The sequence below is a fragment of the Oryctolagus cuniculus genome, chromosome 9 (assembly GCF_051225735.1).
Source record: "Oryctolagus cuniculus isolate XC-2025 breed Fujian yellow rabbit chromosome 9, ASM5122573v1, whole genome shotgun sequence".
In the NCBI taxonomy this organism is placed as follows: domain Eukaryota; kingdom Metazoa; phylum Chordata; class Mammalia; order Lagomorpha; family Leporidae; genus Oryctolagus; species Oryctolagus cuniculus.
Window position 1 is genome coordinate 881937 of NC_142875.1, and position 20779 is coordinate 902715.

Consider the following 20779-nt stretch of genomic DNA (forward strand, 5'->3'; position numbering starts at 1 on the left):
TCCCAAGGCATTTAATTTTTTTTTTTGCAGCTGTTGTGAAAGGGAGTGATCTCACAAGTTCCTTCTCAACTCGAGCACTGTTGGTGTGTAAGAATGCTATTCATTTTTGTGTTCTGATTTTGTATCCTACAACTTTGCTGAATTCTCTTATGACTTCCAATAGTCTCATTGGAGTCTTTTGGTTCCTCTAAATAAAGGTTCATGTCATCTACAAACAGGGATAATTTCTTTCCTCCTTTCCAATTTGTATCCTTTGATTTCTTTTTCTTGCATAATGGCTCTGGCTAAAACGCCAGAACTATACTGAATACTAACGGCGAGAGTGGGCTGCTTTGTCTGGTTCCAGATCTTAGTGGAAATGCACCAGTCTTCACTACTCAGTATGATGCTGGCTGTGGGTTTCTCATATGCTTTCTTGATTCTGTTGAGATGGTCCTTCTATACCCAATTTTGTAAAGGTTTTTTGAATCATGAGCTTGTTGTATTTATTAAATGCTTTCTCTGCATTTATTGAGATAATAATATGGTTTTTATCCTTCATTTTGTTGATGTGATGTATCACATTTATTGATTTGCATATGTTGAACCATCTTTGCATACCTGGGATAAATCCCACTTTGGGTGGATGATCCTTTTGGGGTGTTCTTGGATTCAATTTGTTGGTATTTTGTTGAGAATTTTTGCATCTATGCTCATCAGGGATATTGGTTTATAGTTCTCCTTCTTGGTGGTCTGGTTTTGGAATGAAGGTAATGCCGGCCTCCTAGAAGGAGTTTGGAAGGGTCCCCCCCTCCCCCGGCAATTGTTTTGAAAAATTTAAGAAGACTTCGGATTCGCTCTTCCTTAAAAGTGTGGTAGAATTCACCAGTGAAGCCATCCAGTCCTGAGCTTTTCTTTGTTGACAGGGTCTTTATTACTGATTCAATCTCAGTATTATTTATTTGGTCTATTCAGGTTTCCTGTGTATTTGTGCATCAATTTTGGGAAATAAATGTGTTCAGAAATCTATCCATGTCTACTAGATTTTACAATTTGTTGGCATATAGCAGTTTGTAATAATTCCTAATGACTTTGTAATTTGTGGTATCACTAGTAATGTTTCCTTTTTCATCTCCAATTTTGTTAATTTGGGTCTTCTCACCTTTTTTGGGATTAGTTGGGCCAATGGTTTATCAATTTTGTTTATTTTTTATAAAAAAGCACTTCATTGATATTTTGCATAGTTTTTCATTTCTATTTTATTTTTTAAAGATTGATTTATTTATTTCAAAGTCAGAGTTACACAGAGAGAGAAGGAGAGCAGAGTGGAGGGGGGGGGGGGTTCTTCTATATGCTGGTTCACTCCCCAATTGGCCACAATGGCCAGAGCTGTGCCGATCCAAAGCCAGGAGCCAGGTGCTTCTTTTGGGTATTCCCACGTGGGTGCAGGGGCCCAAGGACTTGGGCCACCTTCTACTGCTTTCCCAGGCCACAGCAGAGAGCTGGATCAGAAGTAGAGCAGCTGGGACTTGAACAGGTGCTCATATGGAATGCCGGCACTGCAGGTGGTGGTTTTACCTGCTACACCACAGCACCAGCCCCTTGTTTATTATTTTTAAAATTTCTTTTCTCCTACTAATTTCTGGGTTTGGTTTTTGTTTTTCTAGGTCTTTCAGATGCATTGATGGATCATTTATTTGCTACTTCCCAATTTATGATGGTACTTATTGCTTATAAAATTTCCTCATAACAGTGCTTTTGCTGTACATATAAGTTTTTATATGTTTTCATTTTTATTTGTTTCAAGGAACTTTTTAATTGCTCTTTCGATTTCTGCTATGACCCACTGTTCATTCAGGAGCATGTTGTTCAGTCTCCATGTCTTTATGTATTTTCCAGTGTTTCTTTTGTTGTTCATTTCCAGCTTGAGTCTACTACGGTAAGAAAAGACACACAATGTGATTTCCAGTTTTTGAATGTGTTCAGACTTGTTTTATGGCCACCTCATATATGGTTGATCTTAGAGAATATTCCATGCAGATTACAAGAATGTGTATTCTGCAACTGTGAGATGAAATGTCCTCTAGATATCTACTAGGCTGATTTGGTCTACAGTGTAGATTAGTTCTATTGTTTCTTTATTGATTTTATATCTGGTTGATCTGTTGATCAAAATGTGTTGAAGCCCCCCATAGTTATTGAATTGGAGTTTATGTCTCCCCTTCTATCCAATAACATTTGTTTCATAAAACTGGGTGCCCTGCATTGGGTGTATACACCATTTAGTATCATCACATTTTCTTATTGAATTGACCCCTTGATCATTACATAATGACCTTCTTTGTCTCTTTAACAGTTTTGGTTTTGAAGTCTTTCTGATATATGAGTAGCTACTCCTACTTGTTTTTTATTTCCATTTGCGGAATATCTTTTTCTTTCCTTTCGCTTTCAGTCTTTGTGTATCTTTAGTGGTGAAATGAGTTTCTTGCATCATAATGATGAGTCTTCTTTTTTTATGCATTCAACCAGTCTGTATCTTTTAATTGGTAAATTTAGTCCATTTACACTCAACATTATTACTGATAAGTAATGACTTGGTCCTGCCATTTTTCCATGAAAATTCTTTTCATTGGTTTTGACTGTCCTTTGTTCTGTTACTGGGAGGTTTTCTGCTTTCACATTCCTTCATGGTGCTGAATGTCTTTCTCTTTCCTGTGGAAGTACAAGGGGCTGGTGCTGGTGTCCTTAAGTTTCATTTGTAAGGCTGGCTGGTTGGTGACAAATTCTTTAAATTTTGTGTGTCCTGGAAGGTCTGTATTTCACCTCCATTTGTGGATGAGAGCTTCCCTGGATAAAGTGCTCTGAGTTGTCAGTTTCTATCTTTGAGGACTTGGACTATATCAGTCTCCTGGCCTCTAGGGTTTCTGTTGAGAAATCTGCTAATCTAATGGGAGATCCTTTAAATGTGACTTGGCACTTATCTCTTGCATATTTTAGGATATTCTCTTTATGTTTAGCTTCGAAAATGTGGCTATAACGTGTCATGGTGCGGGTCTTTTCCGATCACACTTATGTGGGATTCTATGTACTTCCTGTATTTGGATGTCCATATCCTTCTCCAAGGTGGGGAAAATTTCTGCTATTATTCCACTGAATTACATTTTCCAAGCCAGTCTTTTCATCTAAACCTCAGGAACTCTCAAATCTCATATATTTGGTCATTTGATGGTATCCCTAGATAAAACACTGTTTTTGGTCTTTCTAATTTTTTTCTTTTTTTTCCTCTGAGATATTTCAAAACAACTGTCTTCTAAATACGATATTCTTTTTCTACCTCACTGAGTCTGTTGTTATGGTTTTCCACTACATTTTTGGTTTGAATGATTGAGTAATTCATTTCTAACATTTGTCTGATTTTTCTTCAGTATCGCTCTTTGGAGAACTTCTCGCCTGCGTCGTGTGCGGTTTCCTTATTTCACGTGACCGTTCCTCTGTACTCTTGAGTAACCTCACAATAATTCTTCTGAATTGCTTTTCGGGTATTTTCGTCAATCTTCCCTTCTTCACAGTTCAGTAATGAGTGTGAGTGTGTTCCTTCTGGGGAGTCGTGTTGCTGTATTGCCTTTTTTGTTCATGTTTCTGTTACACATCTGGGAGATCACTTGTTATCTCCTCTTTATTCATTTATTTTTGACTGAAGGCTTTATTCCTGGAAATGTTCCTCTCAGGGTTGAGACTTACGCTAGAGTTCCTTCCAGTGGTGTGTTCTGGGTAGGGCCAGGAGCTCTGGCCACTGTTTGTGGTGGGTAAGAGGCTAGACTGACATCCAAGTTGGGTGTGGTACAACACCTCTGTCTACAGTCAATACAGGGAGGGACGTTGGAGCTGACTGGTGTAGTCACAGTCCCATCCCTTCTCTGTGCTAAGGGGAACCAGCTGACTCACTTCCTAGAGTGAGCTCACAGCACCTGTGTACCACTCACCCAGGCACACACACTCCACAGAGCAGAGACCCACAAGTCCCCAGTGCACAGGGAACTAACTCTGAGGCTCTGCAGTCAGAACACATGGGGGAAAGCGACCCCCACCAACCCATGTCCCCTCAGCTCCGTGGCCTATGCCCAGAACACAGTCACACGGGGCAGGGGGTCTGCACTCACTCTGGGAGCTGCCTGTCCCTGCCGGAGTCGCCCACCGTTTGCTGAGTCAGGACAGAGAATGGCTGCAGCTCCACCACAGCACATGGAGACTGGTGCTCTGGTGGGCGGGAGGAAGCCACGTGGCATCAGCCCTTGCCAGTTCCCCAGCGAGGACGGCAGCACTCTCCCCAAGTCAAAGCCACCCTTGGTAAGGGCTGCAGCACGTTCCTGTCACCGCACCTGGGAAGACGGCGCTTCCCAGCTAGGCTCCGTGAACATTCAGGAGTCACTGGTGGCATGTGGCCAGTGGCTGTGTGTCTGTCCTGTCTCCTCACCATTCCATGGAATCTCTGTTCTGTTCTGTTCCGTCCATTCTCCACTGAAAATTTCAATCAGTGCCTTGGACACATGGTCCCTCCTTTGTTTTTCTGTGGCTGAGGTCAGTGTGACGTCTCCCTCTTCAGCAATCTTGGATCTCTCTGAAGTGTGTACTAATAAGACAGGAATCCTCACACTGTCAGAAAGCCCTCGTCAAGACAGCGGTTTGTAACAGTGATTGTATGTTCATGCCTGGGAGTCTTAGTCCATCCGCCTGTGACAACACAAAGACCAAGAGCAGTGCCTTGCCAAAGGCAGCAATGCCATTCTCATGGTGCTGGAGGCTGGACATCCAAGGTCAAGGTACCTGTGGATCCAGTGTCCATGAGGCCTCCTCCCAGGTCACAGTGGTCCGTCTGTTGGTGGAAGGACGCACTCTGGGCTCCTCCACCCCTCACAGAAGTTCAGATCCACTCCTGGGCCCCCTCATGCCCTCATCACCTTCCTGAGGTCCCTTCCCCTAGTGCCACCCCACAGGGGAATAGGACACAGCATGCAGACCATAGTCGTACAGCCTCCAGCTTCCGGCAGCTGTGTCCAGACAGAAACCAGGAAGCCACAGGCCTGATCCTGAATCTGAATTCTCCACAGCATCTCTGCTTCTCGGTGTTGGCAGGAGGGCCCCTGGAGCAGGGCCTGTGACCGTGGCTCATCCCAGGTGTCCGCCTAGCAGGGACATGGAGCTGCTGGTGGACAGGGCCTCAGGTTGAGCCCCAAGGTGAGTGTCCTAGGTAGAGCCAATCTGAGAATGGAAGTTCAGCCACACGAAACCCTACGCCACTAAGAAAACAGGTGAGCCCAGACTAACAAGAAAAGAGTGGGAGAGGGTTCATGAGCTGGGAAGGGCTCCCGAGTGCTTGGGGAAGTTGACAAAAGGAGTGGAGAATCCTGGCTCATCGCCAGGTCCTGCATCCGTGCTGGCTGCAAGTGAGCTGAGGTCTCTCGGGACCAGGGGCTGCCACAGCCTCGCCACGTGGCCTTCTCCACTGTCAGCGAGACTGAGTCTCCGCCGTGTGACTCTTTCTCACTGGATCTCTGGGGCCTTCCACGGGTTCAGCTGGTCCAGTCAGGCCCAACAAGGACACTCAGCCCATTCGGAGCCTCCACCTGCAAAGCTCAGAGCTCCTGGACTGCTGCTTGGTGGGTGACCTGAAGAAGGGGGCACACTGGGTTGAGTGGGGGACCGCCCGGGAGAACGGGGTGAGGGCAGGACCAAGTCCGTGTGCCTTCATGGGGCTGAAGAGGTTGGGAGTGGGCAGGAGCTGGCAGAGAGCCCAGCACCGGCCCTGGCCTGGGGTCAGTCACAGCCCTGTGCTCTGGGGCTTCTCTTTTTAGGAGAAGACACCCGCTCTCCCCACCTCCTCACGGCGACCACTCCCCTCCCAAAGCGGCACAGCCTTGTCCCAGCGAGAGCTCCTCCGAGCGCCAGTTCTTGTTCATATTGTGACACCCATTCAGTCACACAAACCCACAGATGACGCCTTGCCCGCTGCCTCACCTGCGCCCTGGGACCTGAGAGTCTGGGGCCAGCGTGGCCACGGTCTCAGGGCCCGGCCTGCTCTGCCCTGCCCTCCCTCTGCCCCCCTCTGCCCACGAGTGCAGAGCTGCCTCCTTCGTGGGGATGCCACAGTGACCCCAAAGCCAGCGGAAGGGCCCTTAGCCAATGGTCCCCAGGTCCAGCCCGGTGAGAGAGCTGCTCAGGGCCAGGGCCACGCCGGCTGCCCACCAGCTCCCAGCACTCACCGGACAGGTAAGCAAAGCGCTTCTTCAGCTGGTCGTGGATGTCGGCAGCGCAGAGGGGCACGATGTCCTGGTGCATGATTTCATCTGAGGGAAGAGCAGATGGCGTGTCAGTCGAGGTGGCCCTGCCCCAAGCCTGCAGGTGCCCCCCACCCCCACGCAGCGACCAGCCGCCCCAGGGACCTGCCCAGGGGATTGGCGGTCACGTGGCTGGAGAAAGGCACTTCCGTGTTCCAACACTTGAAAGCCCTTGTTTCTCGAGGCACAAAGAGCTGTGTGCTGAGTGACTTATCATCAATTTTTTAAGAGACACAGAGAAAGGGCAGAGAGAAACACACACACACACACACACACATACACAGAGAACGAGGGACAGATGCAGGCGGAGCGGAAGGCCTTCGCGGAAACCCTGAGGAGGGCTGGGACCTGACTCACAGATGAACACACACTTTGGTCTCTGTCCCCACCCACACCTTGGAGGAGGTCCAGGCACCTCTTGGGGCGCTCACCTGTTGCCTACGCAAGGACCTGCAGGCCAGCAAGGAAACCCATGCTGTGACAGGTCCACAAACCCACAGCAGGGGTCCCGGTCTGCGCCTGATTCTGACCACATAGGTGCCTGCACTGAGCAGGTGGCGGGTCAGCAGCCACAGGCAGAGTCCCTGACCTCAGAAATGGCGGGAAGCGACTCTGGCGGCCCTAAGTGGAGATAAGGGGTCAGGGGACACAGGTAGCACCTCCCATCCCAGTGGGGAGCTATCAGCCAGGAGCAAGGGGGCTCAGCAGGACGGCGAGGGAGCCATGTGGAAGTGGACAGAGGTTTGCGGTCACCGTGCAGGGCGGTGCTAGGGCTCAGCAGGGCAAGGGGAAGCCCCGCGTGCTCCTGTCTGTGTGGCGGGGGCTGGGGGAGCTTTCGGCTTTTCTGCGCAACTCCGGGCCAGGCGCCTGCAGGAGCTGAGGGTTTATACCCGTTCTCTCCGGTGAGCACCAGCCAGATTCAAAGTGACCGGGATTTACGCATAAAGACACCCTCACGACTCTTGCCTGACTAGTGAGAGGCTCGAGGCATCACTTTCACACCCGGAAGGCCCAGCCACAGGCACCCGAGGTCCTGACCGGGCGGCAGATGACGTCTACCTGGCTGCTGCCTCGCCTCCTGCTCGTCCGGTCTTGCAAAGCAGTGCAGGTAAACACGGCGGCTCCACACACACCTGTGAGCGGGGCGGCTGCCTGGCTGCCCGCCCTTGGCGAGGAGCTGCCGGGGCCGCAGGTCACGGCCACACTGGTGGCGGCACTTGAGCCAAGAAAGAGGCAAAAGGGAACACTCATCCAATTGCAGACGGGCGGGTCCTGGGACAGCTCAGCGCCCACAGCCCATTCCCCGGCCCCCCGCCCGGCACCACAGCAACGACGCGCTTGGAGGAGGAACCCAGGCTGGGCACGGTCGCTCAGAGAAGGCCTGAAATCCACGTGTACGCGCCTGGGAGTGGCGGCTTCCGGCCTGGAGGTGCCGCATGCAGAGGAAGGCGTGTGGGGAGCCACGGTTGCATCACCTGTCAGCACGAAGAATGGGGAGTCCACCAGGAACCCTGGGGTTTCTACCCAAACCCCCTTCTCCTGCCCTGGGAAGCAACCATCTACACCCGACTCGGGGCCAGGGAGTGTCCTGACCTCACTGCACCCACGCTCTCCATGGGGACGTCCTGACCTCACTCCATCCACCCTCTCCACGGGGACGTCCTGACCTCACTGCACCCACGCTCTCCATGGGGACGTCCTGACCTCACTGTCCCCACCCTCTCCATGGGGACGTCCTGACCTCACTCCATCCACAATCACCATGGGGACGTCCTGACCTCACTGCACCCACGCTCTCCATGGGGACGTCCTGACCTCACTGCACCCACCCTCTCCACGGGGACGTCCTGACCTCACTGCACCCACCCTCTCCATGGGGACGTCCTGACCTCACTGCACCACCCTCTCCACGGGGACGTCCTGACCTCACTGCACCCACCCTCTCCACGGGGACGTCCTGCCCTCACTGCACCCACCCTCTCCACGGGGACGTCCTGACCTCACTGCACCACCCTCTCCATGGGGACGTCCTGACGTCACTGCACCCACCCTCTCCACGGGGACGTCCTGACCTCACTGCACCCACCCTCTCCATGGGGACGTCCTGACCTCACTGTCCCCACCCTCTCCATGGGGACGTCCTGCCCTCACTGCACCCACGCTCTCCAGGGGAATGTCCTGACCTCACTGCACCCACCCTCTCCATGGGGACGTCCTGACCTCACTGTCCCCACCCTCTCCATGGGGACGTCCTGCCCTCACTGCACCCACGCTCTCCAGGGGAATGTCCTGACCTCACTGCACCCACACTCACCATGGGGACGTCCTGACCTCACTGCACCCACACTCACCATGGGGACGTCCTGACGTCACTGCACCCACCCTCTCCATGGGGACGTCCTGACGTCACTGCACCCACCCTCTCCACGGGGACGTCCTGACCTCACTGCACCCACACTCTCCAGGGGAATGTCCTGACCTCACTGCACCCACACTCACCATGGGGACGTCCTGACCTCACTGCACCCACACTCACCATGGGGACGTCCTGACGTCACTGCACCCACCCTCTCCACGGGGACGTCCTGACCTCACTGCACCCACACTCTCCAGGGGAATGTCCTGACCTCACTGCACCCACACTCACCATGGGGACGTCCTGACCTCACTGCACCCACACTCACCATGGGGACGTCCTGACGTCACTGCACCCACCCTCTCCATGGGGACGTCCTGACGTCACTGCACCCACCCTCTCCATGGGGACGTCCTGACCTCACTGCACCCACCCTCTCATGGGGACGTCCTGACCTCACTGCACCCACCCTCTCCACGGGGACGTCCTGACCTCACTGTCCCCACCCTCTCCACGGGGACGTCCTGACCTCACTGTCCCCACCCTCTCCACGGGGACGTCCTGACCTCACTGCACCCACGCTCTCATGGGGACGTCCTGACCTCACTGCACCCACCCTCTCATGGGGACGTCCTGACCTCACTGCACCCACCCTCTCCATGGGGACGTCCTGACCTCACTGCACCCACCCTCTCATGGGGACGTCCTGACCTCACTGCACCCACCCTCTCCATGGGGACGTCCTGACCTCACTGCACCCACGCTCTCCACTGTGGCCGGGGGCTTCCTGAAGTCTTTGGACTTCCAGGGTGCTGACGCCAGCTGGGGCCCACGGTGGGGCTGGTTTGGACACTGTCTCCCCCACATCAGTGAGCGGCCGTACAAGTCCCCGTATAAGTCCTTGCCTTGGTTCTGGGAACATCCACCCACGAGGTCCCCTGCCTTCCACGTCTCAGCTTCCAGACAGCACTGCCCACAAGGGGAGACAGGTGTGCGTGTCACGGCCTCCAGTGTGGAAATTTCCACACGAACCCTCAGTCTTCATCCTGACTGATGTGAGCAGTGCTGCTCCCCTTGGCCAGCCCCCAGGCTCCTGGGCACAGCTCTGGGCCTCACAGGTCTTGGAGCCCAGGAGCCTGGCCCCTGGCCCTGGACCAGGGACAGGCCGGCTCTGCCCACGGTCCGTCCCCTGCCTGGGTCACATGGGGCTGGGCGCCGTTGACAGATGTCCACCGGGTCTCCTCACCCAGGCCCTGTCCCCGGTGTCTCCCTGGATGGGCCCAGGGCATTCAGCTTTGACCTGTGCATGGCCACCGCCTGCATAGCTTCCTGTCCTGCCCCGCTCTGGCCCTGTTCAGCTCCTTCCCAGAAGCCCCCCGTCTCACAGGTCTGTCTCCACCTCCTCCCTGGGAGGGCCTCACCGTCCTTGCCTCACGGGCACCCACATGTCTCCCCAACCCCTGCTCATGGCTGCCCTGCCTCAGGGCTGCAGGGGCCATGTCTGGGCTCCCCTGCCCCCAGGGCCCGGCCTGGGCTCCCCTGGCGGAGCTCAGAGAATCAGCGTGGATGGAAGGGAGGGTGACTTCCAGGCCCCCTGGAATGCAGTGCTGGGTCCTCCACAGCCTACAGGCTGGCTCTGGGTCCCTGCCTGTCATGGGCTCAGGCACGTGGCGCCCACTGTCCACCCCACGACGCATCTGGACCCCACACTTGCAAATTCCCAAGGCCAGGACTGACCCTAGCGCTGCACCTTAGCGCAGGCGCCCGTGACGGCTCACGCTGAGTCTGCGGGAGTCAGCGAGATCTGGCCGCCTCGGGCCACCTCCGGCCATGCTTCCCACCTGACGGCGGCTGAGGACACTCGTGGGCGACCCAGAGTGCGAGTTTTCACAGATGCCCAGGGACGCTCCGGGCCTGGCGGCCCTTCCTGACTGCTCACGCCAGACGCCCTGGGCTCCTCCTCCAATCTCATTAACAAAGAACAGCACAGAGCAGTCGCATTGCTGCGACTCCGTTCAGGAGACAGAGGGTCCCGGAGATGACCCGCCAGCAGCCTGGGGCAGGAAGCGTGGTGACCCCGCCGTCTATGAGGTCACACATGGTGCAGCCTGGCGCCCGAACTTCTCCGTCAGCACCGGATCTGCGCGGGGAGAGTGAAGGAGGCCCTTGTGGGAAGGGGCGGGGGTCAGCGGGCGGCGGCCAGGCCTGGCCCTGAGGCCAGAGGGGCCGCCGTGGAACCCCGGCCTGAGTGCTTGAGCGCAGGCGAGGGGGCTTCTTCTTTTCTTGATGTCTCTGTCCTCCCTCGAAAACCCACCCAAGCAAGCTTCCCAGGCAAGCTGGCTGGAGACCTGCTCTACTTTATCTCAGACATGGGCGGACGCGTCCAGGCAGAACCTTGCCTGCTCCTGACCCCTTGTGGGGCCGTCGACCCCTGCCTGGTGCCCAGCAGCCAAGAAAAGGCACCAGAAGCAGAGTGGGGAAACCCAGGTGCGGGAGGGCAAAGCAGCTCGGGGCAAAGCCGGTCCCTGCTGCTGACCCTGGCCGGCCCTGGCCTCCCTCCTACAGAGTCCACTGTCTGCTAATTGCCCCTTTATTTGCAGCTGGCAAGGAGCCATGCCCACAGGCGTCAGCCCACTGCCGCTGAGACACAGCAGTTTTGCTGCTGCAGGTGCAGGCTGGGTCAGCCGGGCTCGCGTCACAGGCGCCCAGCGCAGGGAGCAGCGCCTGGAGAGGGAGCAGCCAAAGAAAGGGAGGCCATAGGGCCCAAACGAGACCCAGTTTGGTACAGAGGGTACCGGGTGGGCGGGGCGGGAGCTGGGAGGGCAGCGGGCTGGTGGCCTCTCTCAGCTGTGGGGGAAGGGATGCCCTGAGCTCGTCTGTCCCAGCCTGGGCGGCAGTGCCCCTAGACAGCGGTCACGTCCGGCTTGAGGAAGGAGATTTAGGCCAACCTGGTTGGCAGCATCTTCCCTCCAGGAAATCCCAAGTATTTTTAGCACCTGTCGCTGACAGATCAGAACCACAGGGCACGCGGCGCGGGTCACTGTGTTTTTCTGCCTCAGACCGAATCCTTACAATTTTAAAATAAAAGCCCCCATGGGAAAGCGCTCTCCCAAAGCAGTCACCAGAGAGGAAGCGAGGTCAGCCACAGGGGTCATTTCAGAGACCCGATCTGCAGGAGTCAGGGCTCAGGGGCCAGCAGTGGGCGCCGGCTCGGCCAGCACGGGGGTCTGTGTGATCTGTGCGGGGAGGTGTGCACACCAGGGTCCAGAGCCTCTCCAGAGTGTGTGGACTCCAGCCCACACTCCCCAGGGCAGCCTCCCCACTGGCTCGCGGTCCCCAGTGCAGGCCGGCGTGGGGCTCACTGGGAGGCCTGGCGCTCCCACCCAGCACACAGTCGCCAACAGTCTCCAAGTGCACCTGGCATTTTCCGTCCATCATCCCATGCTGGACGTGACTGCTGTCCAGGGACGCCGCTGCTGAGGCTGGGGATGCGTCAGGTCCTTGATAGGCGACCCCAAGCCTGCTACTGCTCTGAGGCTCCTCCCCTCGACCCCGCCGTGCCGCCTGACTCCGGCCACCTCCCTGACTCCCACCCCAGAGGGACCTGGGCCTGCCCTTGGGGCTGGACACCAGCTGTCCTTCCTGGGCTCTGGGTGTTGGCAGGCGTGGCACACAGCTGCTCAGGGCGTCCACTGCACAGGGGCAGCTGAGCAGCCAAGTGGGTGGGGCAGTGTGCCCTACAGGAGCGATGCACGTGGTAGGCCCTGCAGAGTCACGCAGGCCTGGCCACGTCTGCAGATGCACATGTCTCCTTGCCTTTGCCAGTGTCTCCCTGCCTCCGTCTGTGTCTCCCCATCTCTGTCTGTCTTCTGTCTCCGTCTGTCTGTCTCCCTGCCTCTGTCTCTCTGTCTCCCTGCCTCTGTCTCTCTGTCTCCGTCTGTCTGTCTCCCTGTCTCCATCTGTGTCTCCCCATCTCCGTCTGTCTTCTGTCTCCGTCTGTCTTCTGTCTCCGTCTGTCTGTCTCCCTGTCTCCATCTGTGTCTCCCTGTCTCCGACTGTCTTCTGTCTCCCTGTCTCCATCTGTCTTCTGTCTCTGTCTGTCTGTCTGTCTTGTTTCTCCATCTGTCTGTCTCCCTGCCTCCGTCTGTCTGTCTCCCTGCCTCCGTCTGTCTGTCTCCCTGTCTCCATCTGTGTCTCCCTGTCTCTGTCTGTCTTCTGTCTCCGTCTGTCTTCTGTCTCCGTCTGTCTGTCTCCCTGCCTCTGTCTGTCTCCCTGTCTCTGTCTGTCTCTGTCTCCCTGCCTCCGTCTGTCTGTCTCCCTGCCTCCGTCACTCCCTCTCCCCTGGCCCCCAGCCCACACCCGTTCTACACTCTGCTCCGCCCAACCTCCCACTGATGCCTGTTCTTCTCTGTGGAAGCTGAGGCTCACACAGCTGGTCCCCAGCCCTCCGCTGCTAGCAGGGGACACACCAGCCCTGCATGGGTGGATGACTGCCGGACCAAGGGCTGGGTACACCCTGGGAACACTGGCCAGGCCTGCAGTGGGAACAGGAACAGGTGACCACCTCAGGCTGAGCCCTCCTACCGTCTGTGTCCCCGCACTTCCCTTGGCCCTTTGTCCCGAAGCCCAGTCACTGACCGCGGCCTGGAGCCTCAGCCCCACCCCCGTCACAGGAAGGGGCATGGGGAGCCATATGCAGGGGCTGGGAGGGCTTGGTCCCCTGCGAATGCCCGTGTCCCCACTGGTGGGCGCGTGACCCCTGCCATGGGGGCAGAGGTGCCTTGTTGGGGGAGGTCTGGGTGCACCAGGGCTTCCCCCAGCAACAGGAGACCATGGCAACCGCGGGTGCACGGTGCCATCCAGGGAGCCCTGCCCCGTGCCCTTGTCTCGCCCGTGCCCTCAGCTGGGCTGGCTGCTTCCTGACCTTGAGTGCCTGGTGCTCTTCCCACCTCGCTGAGATGGAACGGACAAAAATCACGGGCACCCACGGCCTACAGCGTGACGCTCCGATCCACACCTCCACGGGGAAACGGCGGCCATGAGGAAGCTGATCCACGCAGCCACCACTGGTTTTCGGTGTGGTTGGAACACTCAAGATGTACGCCCAGCACACGAGAGGCCCGCAATGTCCACACACCTGCAGCTCTCCTCGCCCCGGGACTGGCGCCTGTCCCCGCCTCCAGCCCCGGAAGCCAGCGCCGTGTGCTCAGCCACTGTGCGGTTCCCGTCAGCCTGTGCACACAGCGGGAGCAGCTGGTGTTTGTCTTCCGTGTCTGACGCGTTTCGTGTAACAGAGAACCTTCAGCTCCACCTAGGCTGAGGCAGGCGACCGGATTTCCTTCTTTCTGGGGCTGCGTGGCATCCCGCGCCACGTTCTCCCGCGTCCACCTGCTGAGGGACTCGGCGGAGCCCACTCCCGAGCTGCCAAGGACCTGGGGGTGCAGAAACCCTGGCTCACCGCTGGGATGTGTGCCCAGGGCGGGGCTGCTGGACTGGACGGCGGCTGGCTTGTTGGGGACCCCCCAGTTCTCCTCCACAGCTAATTTGCACTCCCGCGAGCAGGTTTCTCTCCGCAAACTCTCTCTGTGCAGGCCCAGAGGAAACGGTACAACCCGGGGCCCCCAGGCCGCGATTCCCAATGGTGCGGGCGACTCTTCTGGACCTCAGCATCACCGCGCAAAAGTTTACTGAGAGCTGCCCCGTGAGAGACGGGTGCCAGGCCGCACCCCGCCACAGCCCCCCTGGGCTGGGTGGCCCGGGGCAGCCTGCCTCCCCTCTCTGAACCACGGGTGAAGGTCAGAGGCTTCGTGCACAGCTGCCCTGGAGCAGGCAGGGCCAGCAGCTTCCCGCAGGTGCCCGGACACGGCCAGCCTGGCGCTGCATGCGGGGGGACGCCCAGCAGCCCCACCCCTGCTGACCCCACTCTCAGAGCAGCTTCTCCTGAACTTGCCCCACGGACGTGACAGCTTCAACGGGCTGTGGTCCAGAGCCCACTCCTCTGCCAGCCTCGACGCAAACCTCCACGGGGAGAGCGGTGAGCCAGGGCCTCCTCTGACACCTCACTCGCTGCTCCCGCGCCCAGAAAGCCCTGTCGATGTCCCACCCAGCAGCCGCCCCGCGCCCTCGGCTGCCGGCACCACGCACGCCCTGAGCGGCAGCACCAAAGCAGTCCCGGCTCCCCAGGCTCCCAGCAGCGCAGGGCTGAGGCCCGGCACCCAGCAGGCAGGGCCACAGCCACCAGCCCGCCGACAGGGACGCCGACTGAGGGATCCGGGGGCACAGGAGTGTGGACGTCACCATCGAAGTGGAAGGGAAGTGCGGGGGGCCCGGCCACCAAGGGACGGGGATGGGGGGCATCTGTGGAAGACGCTCCCGTGGCTGCGCGTGGGAGACCTGGGGATGCCAGGACCATACCTCCCTCAGTGCGCGGCTCTTGGGACGCCAGAAGCAGTGTCTAGGGTCAGAGAGGCCACGGTGGAGACCCCTCCCGGCCCCACTGCAGAGGGAGCTGGCACGGAGACCAAACCAGGTGCAGATACCGGGTGGTCGGCCTGCTGGCGTGGCCCCTGCCCACGTGAGGACAGAGGGGGCTGGGAGTGGGGCTGGGCCTCTCTGGGAGAGGCCATGGACAGACACTCGGGGGTGACCTGCCAGGAGACAGGCACGAGAGGCCAGGCAGAGGCAGCGTCAGCCAGGGAGCCCACAGGGGCCTGAATTTACGCCACGTGTTGCTGCGCATACCAGGTCTACAGTGCCGAGGGCAGCTGGAGTGGGCACGGCTGACTCAGGGACACATGCTGGGGTCCGCCAGGCCCATCAGGACCCCATGGCGTGAGGAGCAGGCAGGTGCACAGGTATCACGAGGTCTCACTGGAGGTGCAGGGGCAGTTATGTGGACCCACGTGGGAATTCTGAGAACAGGTGCCCATGCTGGTGTGCTGGTGTATTGCTAACAAGTCCGTTCACGCCCCTGCCAGGCCCAGACACCACACTGGGCACTTCGGATCAGCTGGGCATGTGGCCCTGGCAGGCCCAGGCTGGGGCCGCCTACACAGGTGTCCTGCAGCCATGCAAAGGCTCAGGAGAGACCAGTGGCCGCTGAGCTCACAGAGCAGCAGGGCAGGCCAGGAGGGGCCACTCTGCCCAGGAGCTGCGTGCTCCATTCCTCAAGGACAAGCCCAGCAGCAAAGGAAAGGCCCAGAACGGGGCACCAGGAGCAGCCCTGGCCCAGAACGGGGCACCAGGAGCAGCGCTGGGCCCAGAACAGGACACCAGGACCAGCCCTGGCCCAGAACAGGGCACCAGGAGCAGCCCTGGCCCAGAACGGGGCACCAGGAGCAGCCCTGGCCCAGAACAGGACACCAGGACCAGCCCTGGCCCAGAACAGGGCACCAGGAGCAGTGCTGGGCCCAGAACGGGGCACCAGGAGCAGCCCTGGCCCAGAATGGGGCACCAGGAGCAGCCCTGGCCCAGAACGGGACACTAGGACCAGCCCTGTGCCCAGAATGGGGCACCAGGACCAGCCCTGTGCCCAGAACAGGACACCAGGAGCAGCCCTGGCCCAGAACGGGACACCAGGAGCAGCGCTGGGCCCAGAACAGGACACTAGGACCAGCCCCTGGGCCTAGAACAGGGCACCAGGAGCAGCCCTGGGCCCAGAACAGGGCACCAGGAGCAGCCCCTGGGCATGGAAAAAATGGCCCGGGGAAGCCTGTGGGCAGGTGGCTCTGCACAGAGCGGGGGCGGTACCACCGGCCACTGTGCACGGCCAACACCCCTGATGGCCCGAGGACGAGAGCCCTGTTTCCGCTGGTTCCAGCTTCCTCCCAGAGGCCCCTGTGCCAGGGAACCCAGCTAGCTCAGCGAGGTCGCTGGAGAAGAAGCAGCACCATACAGAAGTTGGAGCCCCTGCCCTGCGGGGGTGGGGGGGGAGGGTCTGTGTGTTTGCGTCCCAGGCCCCAGGGATGGCACAGGCTCTGCTCTCCCTTTGGTGCATCCCGGTTAGGAGAAGCCGCCATCCTGCAGCGTGGGGTCTGTGTTCCACGCACCGGTGATGGGACCACAGCCCTAGCCCAGCGGGTGCAGGCAGGGCTGCGCCTGGACAGGGAGTGGACGCCCAGCAGGGATGGGGCAGGGTTCAGACTGGACACTGCCTCACTGCCCCCAACAGGAGACATCGCCACCTCCAGCCCCATGGAGGTGTGGGCCGAGGCGGCTGTGGAGCGACCCAGGGATGCCCAGGGGCTCACGAGGGCCACGTAGGAGTCCAGGGCTGCACAGAACTCCAGGGCACCTGCCTGGGGGCAGTGACTCAGCTGCCACCCCTGAGGCAACTGAGCCCACTCTCCGCAGCCCAAACCAGCGGGACCCTGCTCCGAAGCCCACGCTGCGGGCTGGGGTCGCGGCACAGCACGGGGGCTCCGAGTGACACCCCCCGCCACACGTCAGGGACGTGCCAGGAAACTCCTCGGCCGGCTGGGACTCACGCCCGGTTCTGTGGCCTCCTGTGTGTACCCTCCCGGCCTGGCGAGGATCCTGTGGTGTGGGAGTTCTGCAGCGCCAGCCCCTCGGCCAATCCTCCCAGGACAGACACGGCCACAGCGGAATGAGAACACGCACGGGCTCGCTGCAGTCACCCATGCACGGACACACACGCAGGGGTCACGTGTACGCACACACATGCTCTCAGCTACTCACACATGCCATTTGCACATGCCACCTGTCACACACACACCCCTCACACAGATACAAGCAAGTGTGCACACTTACACACTCACCTACATCACATGCGCACACATGTACTCACATGTACACACGCCACACATACCAGTCACATACACATACGGGCACACTCACATATGCAGGCATCACTTACACACTCACCTACATCACACGTGCACACATGTACTCACATGTACACATGCCACGCATATCAATCTCACACACATATGGGCATACTCACATGTGTAGACATGACTTACTCATCTACATCCACGTGCACACATGAACTCACATGCACACATGCCACACATACCAACCTCGCACACATACGGGCACACTCACATATGCAGGCTTCACTTACACACTCACCTACATCACATGTGCACACATGTACTCCCATGCACATACACACACAGGCACTCTCATATGCCCAAACATCACATGTGCACACATGTACTCCCATGCACAGACACACACAGGCACTCTCATATGCCCAGACATCACATGCGCACACATGTACTCCCATGCACAGACACACACAGGCACTCTCACATGCCCAGACATCACATGTGCACACATGTACTCCCATGCACAGACACACACAGGCACTCTCATATGCCCAGACATCACATGCACACACATGTACTCACATGCATAGACACATACAGGCACTCTCACATGCCCAGACATCACATGCACACACATGTACTCACATGCACATACGCCACACATATCAATCTCACACACATATGGGCACACTCACATATGCAGGCATCACTTACACACTCACCTACATCACACGTGCACACATGTACTCAAGTGCACACACGCCACACGTGTCACAGACATGGCCACCCTCACACAGCAGACACACACTCACCATCATACCCACATTTACACACATCACATGCATACACACGCACAGTCGCTCACGTAGACACGCCCTCACACACACCCAGGCAGGCTATTCACACACAGACACACACACCCTGCACCCCACAGGAGCCCACTGCCATTGTGAAACAAAAGGGATTTTTCTGATGGCTTTTTCTTACCCATTCTAAAAGGATGACTCATCAATTTGAAATAAAGAGAATTAAGAGCAAGGCAGTCGGCACGAGTCCCACGAGCCCGCGTGAGGGGTGGGGCGGCCAGGCAGGTGCTCCCATTTGCTCCAGGAGGGGCTGCCGGCACGCGCACACACACACACACACACACACACCCCGGGCAGGTCACCGGTCCTGGGCCTCGTTAATCTGGTTAGCGGCACAGATGGGAGGCGTGGCCCCAGGGTGAGATCAGAGCTCAGAAGGACCAGCTTCGCCCAGCCTCGGGCGCTGCCTCTTCCCCGCCTCCCCTCCTGCCCACGGCACCTGTCTAGGGTGGAGCCCTCCAGGTAGACGGCAGGTGCTGACCGATCACAGAAAGCACAGGGAAGGGCCCGCCCCGGGCGCGGTGCAGTGCACTGGAGACAGCCTCGCCAGCCGTGTCCCCAGGAACGGCTCTGCGTCTGCGTGACGCCCACAGCTCCTCTGGGGCAGGAGGCAGCCCGGAGGGGCCCCTGCCCTGGGTGACAGAAGCGGCCGCAGGCCCTGGGCCATGTGCCTCAGGAGTCCACGCTGGCCAACGCCGGGGTGTGCAGAGGGCAAGTTCGAGGGATTAAACCCAGAACGTGGTTCTGAACAACCAGACATCCGGGTCATCAGTTAGGGCCACGCCCAAAGGCAGGCGGTCCCGGAATGGCAAAAGGTCCCCGCAGATGTCACGTACTTCCCAGGGCTCCCCTCTCCAGACGCAGGGCCGGTCTCACCACCCCCGCCCCCCGCAGCCTGGCAGCCCAGGTTCCAGTACCCACGGCCAGAACGCTCTGAAGATATTCTGCTCCCGATTCCCAAGAGAAACAGCTCCCAAGATCGAAGTGACGTTTACGACAGGATAAACAACTTTCACTACAGAAAACTCTCGAAACTGCTACAGGATTAAGGCTGCAGCTGTTAGCATCCGACGGTGCCCAGCTTCAACGTCGTAACACCTGCCACACCTGGGTGCCACGCTATGGAAGCTTCAGAACCAGTGGCTGCTTGGGGTGGTCTTGGCAAACACCTGACCGAGCCCGTGACCGAGAGAAGGAACCCTCACAGACTGGGGGCGGGGGGCTCAGAGCACGGCCACTCTGGCCCTGATGGGAGATGTGACGCAGGACGTCTTCCCCGCCCAGGCAGTGGTTCCGGCATGCAGGTGACACAATGGCAGCCGAATCTGAATGAACACACAGGAAGCTGCACTGCTGGGGAGACCTACTCCTTCACCTCCAACACCCTGAGAGCCCCACCTCACCTCCCCCAGCACCTGAGTCTCCTCACCTCACCTCGTCCAGCACCTGAGTCTCCTCACCTCACCTCATCACTTCCATCACCTGAGTCTCCTCACCTCACCTCCCCCATCACCTGAGTCTTCTCACCTCACCTCCCCCATCACCTGTGTCTCCTCACCTCACCTCCCCCAGCACCTGAGTCTCCTCACCTCACCTCGTCCAGCACCTGAGTCTCCTCACCTCACCTCATCACTTCCATCACCTGAGTCTCCTCACCTCACCTCCCCCATCACCTGAGTCTTCTCACCTCACCTCCCCCAGCACCTGAGTCTCCTCACCTCACCTCGTCCAGCACCTGAGTCTCCTCACCTCACCTCATCACTTCCATCACCTGAGTGCCCTCACCTCACCTCCCCCATCACCTGAGTCTCCTCACCTCACCTCCCCCATCACCTGAGAGCCCTCACCTCCTGCATCACCTGTGTCTCCTCACCTCACCTCCCCCAGCACCTGAGTCTCCTCACCTCACCTCGTCCAGCACCTGAGCCTCCTCACCTCCTCCAGCACCTGAGAGAGCCCTCACCTCACCTCGTCCAGCACCTGAGTCTCCTCACCTCACCTCATCACTTCCATCACCTGAGTCGCCTCACCTCACCTCCCCCATCACCTGAGTGCCCTCACCTCACCTCCCCCATCACCTGAATCTCCTCACCTCACCTCCCCCATCACCTGAGTGCCCTCACCTCACCTCCCCCATCACCTGAATCTCCTCACCTCACCTCCCCCAGCACCTGAGTCTCCTCACCTCACCTCCCCCATCACCTGAGAGCCCTCACCTCACCTCACCTGCTCCAACACCTGAGTCTCCTCACCTCACCTCCCCCATCACCTGAGAGAGCCTCACATCACCTCCCCCATCACCTGAGTCTCCTCACCTCACCTCCTCCATCACCTGAGTCTCCTTACCTCACCTCCCCCATCACCTGAGTCTCCTCACCTCACCTCCCCCATCACCTGAGTCTCCTCACCTCACCTCCCCCATCACCTGAGTGCCCTCACCTCACCTCCTCCATC

At 58.2% G+C, this 20779-nt stretch overlaps 1 protein-coding gene across 11 annotated transcripts in view; it reads right to left on the minus strand.

Moving 5' to 3' along the window:
• Positions 1 to 20779, minus strand: part of MCF2L (MCF.2 cell line derived transforming sequence like) — a 137826-nt gene that overhangs the window by 50722 nt on the left and 66325 nt on the right. For all 11 annotated transcript variants that reach the window (XM_051841708.3, XM_051841707.3, XM_089303365.1 and 8 more), the window contains exon 2: positions 6240 to 6323. In XM_051841708.3, the coding sequence (XP_051697668.3) occupies positions 6240 to 6323 (84 nt within the window). The remainder of the gene's footprint in view (positions 1 to 6239; positions 6324 to 20779) is intronic.